We start from the raw sequence: 10,171 nt of genomic DNA, 5'->3' as shown, positions 1-10,171 counted from the left end.
CCCAGCTCAACATCCAACCATTCAACCTCCACCATCTCATCTGTGGACTCCTTTCTCTTATTTGGTTTGGTTTTATAACAGTGATCCTCCTGTCTCAACTTCCTAAAGGTTGGGATTACTGTCATGAGTCACTTTACCCAGTCCTTGGGTCTCTCTAGGACTACTTAGTTGATTTCCTTGTGTCCCGTTCCCCATCACAGCAGACATTAATTGTTTCCTGGTCCCTCCCACTGTGAATTCAGTGACTTAAGGCTAGTCTGGGTCAGCACTGCACCTGCAAGGCAAATACGATATCTGTGGCAGCTCCTAGATAACAAGAACTTCAGTGGATCTCGGAGGAAAACGAAGGAAACACCGGAAAAGACCTGCTTGTCAGGGAGCTTTCAGGGCGACTTTCATTCTGGGACCACATTATCTTTTTTACTTCAGTCCTTTTATTGAGGTTGCTACTTGTAGGTCCTGAGAGAAAGACCGCCCCTATCAATCTGTCAAACACCCATCAGTCATTCTGCAGATTGAGGCTCCGCCCCTTAGACTTAGACTCCGCCTCCCCATCCTCCGCTGTTGGGGTGTGGACCCGGCGGCGACGCCCATGAGGCCGCATGCGCACTGCGGGCCCCAAGGACTCCGTTTCCCTTCTCCCAATGGCGGGCTGCGGTCCCCTTCCCGGCAGCCTCCCTCGGGTAGAGAGCGCGTCATTTCCGGTGGGGAAGGCCCGCGGCCGCCGCCGCCATTTCGGGCGCTGCTGGGAGGCTGACACCGGAGCCGGTCCGCTGGGCGGCGGGCGCCAGGGCTGGAGGGGCGCGCGTGCCGGCGGCGGCCCAGCGTGAAAGCGCGGAGGCGGCCATGGCGGGCAACTTCGACTCGGAGGAGCGGAGTAGCTGGTACTGGGGCCGCTTGAGCCGGCAGGAGGCGGTGGCGCTATTGCAGGGCCAGCGGCACGGGGTGTTCCTGGTGCGGGACTCGAGCACCAGCCCCGGGGACTATGTGCTTAGCGTGTCCGAAAACTCGCGCGTCTCCCACTACATCATCAACAGCAGCGGCCCGCGCCCTCCAGTGCCTCCGTCGCCCGCTCAGCCTCCGCCGGGTGAGGGACAGGCGGGTGGGAGGCCCGGGCGGGGGTGAGGGCTGTAGAACCCTGGTCTGCTGCAGGAGGGACGTGGGCAGAGAGGGCTGGCGTGAACCTGGCGGGGGAGCTGCCTTCTGAACAAGCTGGTTCCCACCGACGAGCCGGATTGTGGGGGAGGAGGAGCTGCTCACCGAGGCCTCTGGGTGTGCCTTGGGAGCCTGGGAAGGGGAACTGCTGCGGCCCCGGGGTGGGGCTGGGCGCCAGGGTCAGGCCCAAGGGCAGGGCAGGGCCAGGCAACTTGGGGACAATGAGTTAATGGGGATGTTAAGGGGCATCATCCTTTGGTAGGGGTACCCAGAATGGATCTGCTAATCCTACAAGTGTCTTTTAGGCTTGAAACGTTTCCTGCACTGTTAGAGCCGGGTTTGACTATACTCCCCTGGTGGCCTTCGGTAGGAAGTCACCACGTACTGGCTGGCTGGGAGGGATGGAGACACCCTCAGGAAGCCGGTCAGCTTTTTCCTTTCTTGGGCATTTTTCCAAAATCTTTTTACCGTGCTCTTCCCTTGTGGAAGGTGGTGAACTAAGTGACTTGGTAGTAGAAAAAAGCTTTCCGTGACCAGCCCTGCGTAATTGAAGCTTAGTTAGCAAATTGTGTCTAAGAGGTCTTCAGTGTCCAAAAAACTGCCCGCTGCAACTAGAGTTTCTAGTTTCAAAGTGATTAGTGGAGAAAAAAATTTTTTTCCTTTATAAAACAAACCAGGTATAAGCCAGTGAGAACAACCTTGGAAGTGAATGGTGTTTCATTCTCCCTGGACTTAAAACAGTGTCAGACGCGTACTTCTGGGTCTTTTCTTGCTCTCTAAAGTTGGTGCTGTGGTCAAAATCTTCCAGGCTATGAGAACAGACCTGGCTGGCAGATAAACACCAAGAATAATTATACCACTGTGTTTTCCTCGGCAAGGACCACTGAGTTGTAACTGGCTTAGCTATATTATTGCAGTAGTCTTGGCAGTGTTAAGGAAATTCATGCACTTAACCCCTGAAGTTTGTGCGATGCACGGTGATTCTGATATTACTGTTGTCTCTGTGTGTAACAACACCAAGCTCCTTGCTTTCTGAATGTTTAAAGTGCAAGCTTTTTCTTCCTAGAGCTGAGCTAGTCTCATGAATGGAGACTCCCTGGTTAGCCTTGTAGCAGACTTGCCCTTTTAGGATAGACCTGATTATGACTTACCCCCTTTGGCCACAAATGAGGAGGTGGGATAGATGGTCCTGTGTGTTAGCACACAAGTTAAGGGGAAATGTTGAGTATTGAGGTCTTTTTAGTTAACAAATTTAGATCTTTCTATGTCTTGATGGTTTAATAATATAAAATCAGATAGGAATATTAATGCAACACAATTGCCCTAAACAAAGTAAATTCTATTTTTGTGCTATCTGTAAAATAATCTGTTGTTTTGTGTTAAGTGCAGTAGTAAAATGAAATGTTATCATTGAGATTCAATTCTCAGCCAGATTTCATAGTTCATGTTTCTAATCCCAGCACCTAGGAGGCTGCGGCAAGAAGATTTTACAAGTTCCAGGCCATCCTGGGAAACTTAGCAAGACTGCCTCAAAATAAAAAGTTGTGTTGGGGGTGTGACTGGGGATATAGTTCAGTGGTAGTTTATTTGCCTGGCATTGGGCAGACTAGGTTTTATTCCCAATAGTTGGTGGATTCGCTCCTCAGCTTTCTCTGTGTGTTTTATTAGAAAATGAGGGAATAGCATCAGGCAGGCTTGTTAGTTTCATGTTTCTCTATACTAAGGCATTGTGCTTTTATATAGTAGCTCCACCTTTTCAAAATAGGAGGTTGGCCACGGAGAGAAAATTGCCAGTTTGAGGGTTAGGCGTGGAAAGCTCATTGGCTCTGTGGCAGTTTGTTGTGTCACACTCCCCAATTTCTCTGAGGGCAGTCAGGTCACTTGCTGATCTCTCCATTAAGAGAGAGGTTTAAGGTTTTCTTTTGAAGCCACGCAGGAATTACTTGAGTTTTAAAGAGGCATGCATAATTCTAATAGTTAACACTTATTGACTGATTGTTGTATGCTAGGTGCTTTGCTAAATACGTTGTGTACCTTATATAATTCATTGTCAGTAAAACAATGAGTGAAGTACTGCAATCTCCATTTATTAATATTTTCATTTTGGGGGAAGGAGAGGAACTAGAAATCCAGTAACTTGTAACATTTAGTATGTAAACCAGAATTTGAACTAGACTTGGTGACCTGAGAACTGACCATTTATTGTATAGTTTTGATCTTTGTTTATTGCTTTGGGATCTCTGCAGTGCACATAGGAAACGCCATTCTTTTGTTTAGAGTTTGTCTCACTCTGCAGCCCTAGCTGGCCTGCAATTCTCTATATAAACCAGGTTGGCTTTGAATTTAAAAAAATTCTTTTTCCTTCTACCTCCCAAGTGCTGTAAGAGCCAGCAGCATGGCTCAATAGGTAAAAGCACACTTGAAGGCACCTGAAGGTTGTCCTGACCTCCACATGCCCACATCATTCATGCACATCTGTAGTTCTGGCCGGCTAGAGCTCATTACAGTGTGCATACACTGTAAGAGGCATGTGGGGAAGATAGGCATGGATTGTCACCTTGTCCCAGTAACCTTTTGTATCTGAGATGGGATCTTTTTGTAGCCCTGACATGGGACTCACTGTGTAGACCAGGCTAATTTCTTTTTTTGGGGGGTAGGGAGTCTCTTTGTAGCTCTGACTGCTCTGGAACTCACTCTATAGACCAGTCTTGCCTCAAATTCAGGAATCCACCTGCCTCTGCCTCCCAAGTGCTGGGATTAAAGGCGTGCGCCACCACTGCCTGGTGACCAGACTAATTTCTAACTTGGGAAATAACTCCTGCCTTTGCCTCCCTGTTGAGATTACAGGCATGAGCCATTACGCCCAGCTCAACGACCTTATTTGAACTTAACATAGATGTTTAGCTTCCCAAGATGATCTCCTATGCTGCTATAGCCTGAGAGCATTTTTACTGTGCCCCAGAGCTATAGGATGAAGTTTACTGGTTATGTTCTGTAAGGTTGGGCTTCAAAGTGAGCCTTTTGGGAAGACTTGGAACAATTGAACCACTAGTTTCTTCCAGTTGAAATAATAGAGGACTAGACTTTGATTGATAGAGTCCTCTAAACTGAATAAGAAGGTGGAGGTGTGCCCAGCTTCTTTCAATTGATAGAATTTTCATTCTAGCAAGAATGAAGGCCCTGGTTTCAATCCTCAGGGTCACAGAGATCATGCTTAGTGACACAGGCCTGTAATGTCAACACTTAGGAGGTGGAGAAAAAGCAAGATTATCCCTGGCTGGGCAGTGAATTAGAGGCTAAAATTCAAATTTGAATGGGGAGGGAGGAGGGAGGGAGGGAGGGAGGGAGGGAGGGAGGGAGGGAGGGAGGGAGGAGAGAGAGAGAGAGAGAGAGAGAGAGAGAGAGAGAGAGAGGAGAGAGAGAGAGAATGAATTTAATTTAAATTTAAAGACAGGGTCTCGCTATAGTTCTAGCTAGCCTCAAATGTAGAGCCACCTGTCTCTGCCTCCAGAGTGCTAGGATTTAGGATTAATGGTGTGGGGAATTATTTTTGTTTTGTGTGCATTTGGGGTTTTGCCTCCGTGTTTGTGTCAGGGTGTTGGAATTAGTGGAGTTACAGCCACTGCTCCTGACTGCCATCTCTGTTTTGTTTTGGTTTTTTGGATTCTCCCCCCCCCCCTCCCCAGACAGGGCTTCTCTGTATAGCCCTGGCTGTCCTGGAACTCACTTTGTAGACCAGGCTGGCCTTGAACTCAGAAATCCCCCTGACTCTGCCTCCCAGAGTACTGGGATTACAGGCATGTACCACCACTGCCCGGCTCAATTTTTGTTTTTTAAACTTCTTTTTGCTACAGTTTCTTCATTTGTGAAAGTCAGAAAATAGCAATACTTCATAGGGTGAAGAATAGGGTGGGCTGTTGTAATGAGTGAATGGATTCACGTGCAGTATGTAAGACACTTGGATGTAGCGGCATATTGCATAAAGGCCCGGGTTATAAATTTAATCTTAAGAATATAGTGACATTAGAAGATAATTCAAGTGAAATGGAAAACATCTCAGCTGTTCAAGTTTCTCTGGCATGCACAGAACATTGGTTGGTGAACATGCAACCTCTTTGAGAGGAATGCTGGGTAGATGGGGTAGAGGGCTTGAGGCTGAGAGCCTTGGGAATACAGCGACTCCATTACTGTGACTGGGCAACCCAAGTTTTCCACATACAGTGTTTGCTTAACATGCACAAGGTCCTGGCTATGATCATCTTACCTCAATTTGGAGATGGTCAGGGTGTCTTTCTAATGTCGTGGTTCCAGGGAAGTTCTTCCTTGATTTTCTTTTTAAAATAATATTCTTTAATTTTATGTATATGGTTATTTTGCCTACAAGTGTATAAATATATAATGTACCTGCAGTGCCTGCTGAGACAGAAGAGGGCATTAGACTATCTGGAAGTGGATTGGTTGTGTACTACTATTTGTGAGTGCTGAGAACTGAACCCAAGTTCTCTGCAAAAGCAGCATGTGTTCTTAACTGCTGAGCCTTCTCTCAGCTGCTCTCCGGAGAAGTCTTTAGTAGTTACTGACAAGCTTTATGAAAAAAAAAAAAAGTCCCATGGGAAGATAAGATAAACTTATTAACTGTGGGACTTGCTGCAGCTCTACTCAGCTTCTGTGAATTGCAGACTTCCTGGAGAGAATTCTGAGTTTGTCAAACCATCCTGCTTGCTTGCTTTCTTGCTTTCTTTTTTCTTCAAGACAAAGTTTTTCTGTGTAGCTCTAGCTGTACTGTAACTCACTCTGTATAGACCAGGCTGGCCTTGAACTCAGAAATCCTCCTGCCTCTGCCTCCCAGAGTGCTGGGATTACAGGCGTGTGCCACCACTGCCTGGCGCCATTTATTTTTTTGAGCGTAATCTTGTTACTATACTTGGGTCTCATGAAATGACTAGACTGGCTAGTTATTACCCCTGGGATCCTTCAGTGTTAGCCTCCCAGTGTTGAGTTTACAGGAGCATGTCACAGAACTTGGCTTTTCATTGTGGATGCTAGAAATCTAAATTCAGAACCTTGTGCCTGGGCATCAAGATCCAGTCACTGAGCCATCATCACCCAACCTGAAATTAAACATTTCTTAAGGAATTGTGAGAGATTCAGGGAAGGATGAAGCCAAATTTTAGCCTCGTTGAGTATGATATACCAGTCACTTTTTGTACATTTATTTTGTGTGTACGTGGGGTGCATTAAGTGCTTTGGGACACATATGGGGATCAGAGAAAAACTTGGAATCTGTTCTACCATGTTAGTTCTGGGGATCAGACTACGGCTGTCAGGCTTGGTGCAAATGCTTTTATTTATTGGGCATCTTACCACCAGCACCTTTTAATATAATTACTGTAATCTTTCACGGTTATTCTGGGGGTGCATGTGCTGAGGTGTGGAGATGTGTTGGAGCTGGGTTCTGTCCTTCCACTGCTATTGTCATGTAGGTTTCAAGGATCGAACTCAGATCACCAGGCCTGTACAGCAAGCCCCTGACCTGCTGAACCAGCTCACTGGCCTCCTTGCCACTGCTTTTTGTTTTTGTTTTTTTTTTTTTTAAGCTGAGATTTTGTTGTTGTAGGTCTTTGGAGATGGGTGTCACTTTAGGCTTCTCTTTTTAGATTAGACTGTTCTCTTGTTAAGCCACTTCAGAAACTGTTAGATGGGTATATGACCTGACAGAGAAACTGAGGCACAGAGAAATTAGATACCAGCTTATACAGTCAGTAAATGAGAATCTGATTCTGGTCTTTGGTCTACAAAGTGCCATGCCAAGATTTTTTGTTTGCATAGTCTTTATTCATTTTTTTATTGTTAATGTTTGTTAACATTTTTTTGAAATGTTCTCATGTATCCCAGGCTGGCTTGGAACTCCCCTGTGTAGCCACGGATGATCTTGACCTCTGGATATTCCTGCTTCTGCCTCCCAAATATCGGGGTTTATAGGCGCACATTACCAGCCATGCCTCCTTAGTCTGCAGAACCCCTTCTTAGTTGGAAGGGCAGCAGCCTTTACTCCTTCGTATTAGACTAGTAGTGGGTATTTATTTATGCAACTTCTGTAAATGCCATAGGTCGTGGAGGAAGAAGAGAGGATTGGTAAAGAGGGCAGAGGAAGTGCTGTGAGATTTTGGAAAGGTTGATAGTGAGGCAGCTGTTGTTGATCTTGCCAGAAGTCACCAGGCCTGTTTTAGCACAGAGCCTCAGGTGTTATGAATTCTTTGGGGAATGATACTATAAAAACTGATGTTGCCTGAGGCCTGGATATCTTAAAAGTAACTGGTTTTGCAAATAGTAAGTAAGTGCCTACTTAAAGTAGTCCCAGTTGTCTGCTTTTTTTGTTTTTGTTTTTGTTTTTTGGATTTTTTTTTTTTTTTTTCCTGAGACAGGGTTTCTCTGTGTAGCCCTGGCTGTCCTGGAACTCACTCTGTAGATCAGGCTGGCCTCGAACTCAGAAATCCACCTGCCTCTGCCTCCCATAGTGCTGGGATTACAGGCGTGCACCACCACCACCTGGCTGTCAGCTTATTTATTTATGTTTTTACTTAATTATTTAGTTTCTTGTGTCACTATATAGCTTTGGCTGGCCTGGAACTCAATTTGTAGACCAGGGTGACCAGGAAATAAGGACATTTGTTCTGTCTCTGCCTCCTAAGTTCTGTTGTTCTAGGCATTTACCACCACACTTGGCTAATTTTTATTTATTTTAAAAGATTTATTTGAGTACCCTGTTGCTGTCTTCAGACACCAGAAGAGGGCATCGGATCCCATTACAGATGGTTGTGAGCCGCCGTGTGGTGCTGGGAATTAAACTCAGGACCTCTGGAAGTACAGTCAGTGCCCTTAACCGCTGAGCCATCTCTCCAGCCCCTAATACTTATTTTTTGATATGTTAATTCATAACTGCATACTCAAGCCGGGCCTAGTGATGTAAACCTATATATAATTCAAGCTCCTTGATAGGCTGAGGCAGGAGATCACATGTTGAGGATCACTCTAGGCTACAGAATGAGTTCAAGGCTGGTCTGGGCAATTTAATAAGAACCTGTCTCAAAATGAACCGTGCCTGGCATTTGTACAGACTGGGTTCAGAGTCTTGCCCAGATTTGATGTAGAGGAAGGGACCAGTTCCAGACAGCTGTGAATTCTGTAGTTAGTTCTGTCCTCTAGACTGACCAAGCATCTCCTTCCTTTCCCTTCCTGCCTTCGGCTGTTTGTGGTTAGAGTTGGGAAAGGAACCCAGATGCGGAGCTGTAATGCCTCCCGGCTGGGCTGAGCTGAGCTGGGCTCGGCTGGGCTCATCTGTGACGGGTGTGCCTTCTTCCCTCTGGAGAGTGAATCAGTGAGGGTCCTGCCCCATCTGTCTGACTGCCTGAGGTCGTCAAACCAAGCACCCCCTCCTTTATTGTAATGTTAGCACCAACTAAAAATGATTTTACAAGCCGGGCAGTGGTGGCGCACGCCTGTAATCCCAGCACTCTGGGAGGCAGAGGCAGGTGGATTTCCGAGTTCGAGGCCAGCCTGGTCTACAGAGTGAGTTCCAGGACAGCCAGGGCTACACAGAGAAACCCTGTCTCAGAAAAAAAAACAAAAACAAAAACAAAAACAAAGCAGACAACCAAATCCAAAAAACCAACCAAAAAAAAAAAAAAAGAATGATTTACAGAGAAAGTGTGTCAAAGGTTTTATGTGCTGCTTTGCTTGAGTCTTGATAGTTGGGATTGCCAAGGCAAAAACACAGGCCAGTGAGCCTGGTTTATACTATGCAAAATTAGCAGCACTGGAACAAGAAACAACTTATCTTTGGCTTTTTTTTTTAAATGCTTTGTGCCAGTCGTGGTGACCCATGACTTTAATTCTAGCATTGGGGACAAAGGGACAGGCGGATGTCTGAGTTTGAGGCCAGCCTGGTCTACAGAGTGAACAAGAGCTACACAGAGAAACCCGGTCTTGAAAACAAATAAACAAAAGATTTATGTGCTTTGCCTATAGATGTATGTGCATGCACTACTTTTGTGCCTGGTGTTCTTGAAAGCCAAAGGAGGGTGTTGGGTCTCCTGAACCAGAATTACAGTTGCAAGAGCAGCACGCATGCTTAACTGTGTCTCCAGTCCATGTCTTACTTGTGTGCTAGAGGAGCTTCTGAAACTGTCTTAAAATTTTTGTTAATGCTGGGCAGTGGTGGCACACACTTTTAATCCCAGTACTAGGGAAGCAGATTGATCTCTGAATTTGAGGCTAGCCTGGTCTGCAGAGTGTTCCAGCTACATAGAGAAACCTGGTCTCAAAAAACTAATAAATAAATAAAAATAAAATTTTGGTGGCACTCACCTTTCAAAGGTGTTTGCCTTAGTGATATTTTTGGGTTTTCCAGGCCCTGCCCTCCTCCCAGCCCCATATAAGCACATCCCAGCAGTGGGTGAAGGTGGGGAGTGTAAAGGAGGGGGTGTTGCCTTCCTTCTTATAGCACAGGTGCTTTGGAAATGCTAGTGCCTGGCCAAACTGTCCTTGTGGTTTGCTATATCTCAGCAGTTTGCTGTTACTGGTTTTGTTTCGTTGCTGCTACTGGTTTTTATAGGAACACATCTCCCATTGCAATAAAAGCCACGTGGAAAGATGTCTAAGACATGTTGCTTTGTTTCTTGCTCACCACAGTGTCTACACCTTTGTATGTTGCCAAAATCTGGGTGTAGAATTTCATTTTACTACTTCCTCTAATTTCAAAGTTGAACATTTATGTTAATTAAGAATAATCAACTTAGAGGTCGGAGACTCAGCTCTGTAGTTAAGATTGTTTCTTGCTCTTCTAGAGGACCTGAGTTCTGTTCCAGCAGCCACAGCAGGGGACTTACCTGTAATTCCAGCTGTAGGTTGTCTGACCACTTTGGACCTCTGGGAGCACTTATATATAGGTGGCATAGCATAAATTTCCCCTCTTTCTTTCTCTCTCTCTCTCTCTCTCTCTCTCTCTCTCTCTCTC

General features: G+C 45.8%; 1 protein-coding gene across 2 annotated transcripts in view; it reads left to right on the top strand.

Moving 5' to 3' along the window:
* Positions 1-683: 683 nt before the first annotated feature.
* The window catches only part of Crk (CRK proto-oncogene, adaptor protein), a 29,896-nt gene continuing 20,408 nt past the window's right edge, over positions 684-10,171 (top strand). For both annotated transcript variants that reach the window (XM_052194771.1, XM_052194773.1), the window contains exon 1: positions 684-1,087. In XM_052194771.1, the coding sequence (XP_052050731.1) occupies positions 847-1,087 (241 nt within the window). In that variant the 5' untranslated portion in view covers positions 684-846. The remainder of the gene's footprint in view (positions 1,088-10,171) is intronic.

The sequence above is a fragment of the Apodemus sylvaticus genome, chromosome 10, assembly GCF_947179515.1.
Source record: "Apodemus sylvaticus chromosome 10, mApoSyl1.1, whole genome shotgun sequence".
NCBI classification, from domain to species: Eukaryota; Metazoa; Chordata; class Mammalia; order Rodentia; family Muridae; genus Apodemus; species Apodemus sylvaticus.
Note: the sequence above shows the minus strand (reverse complement) of the source record. Positions and strands in the feature narration are given on the sequence as shown.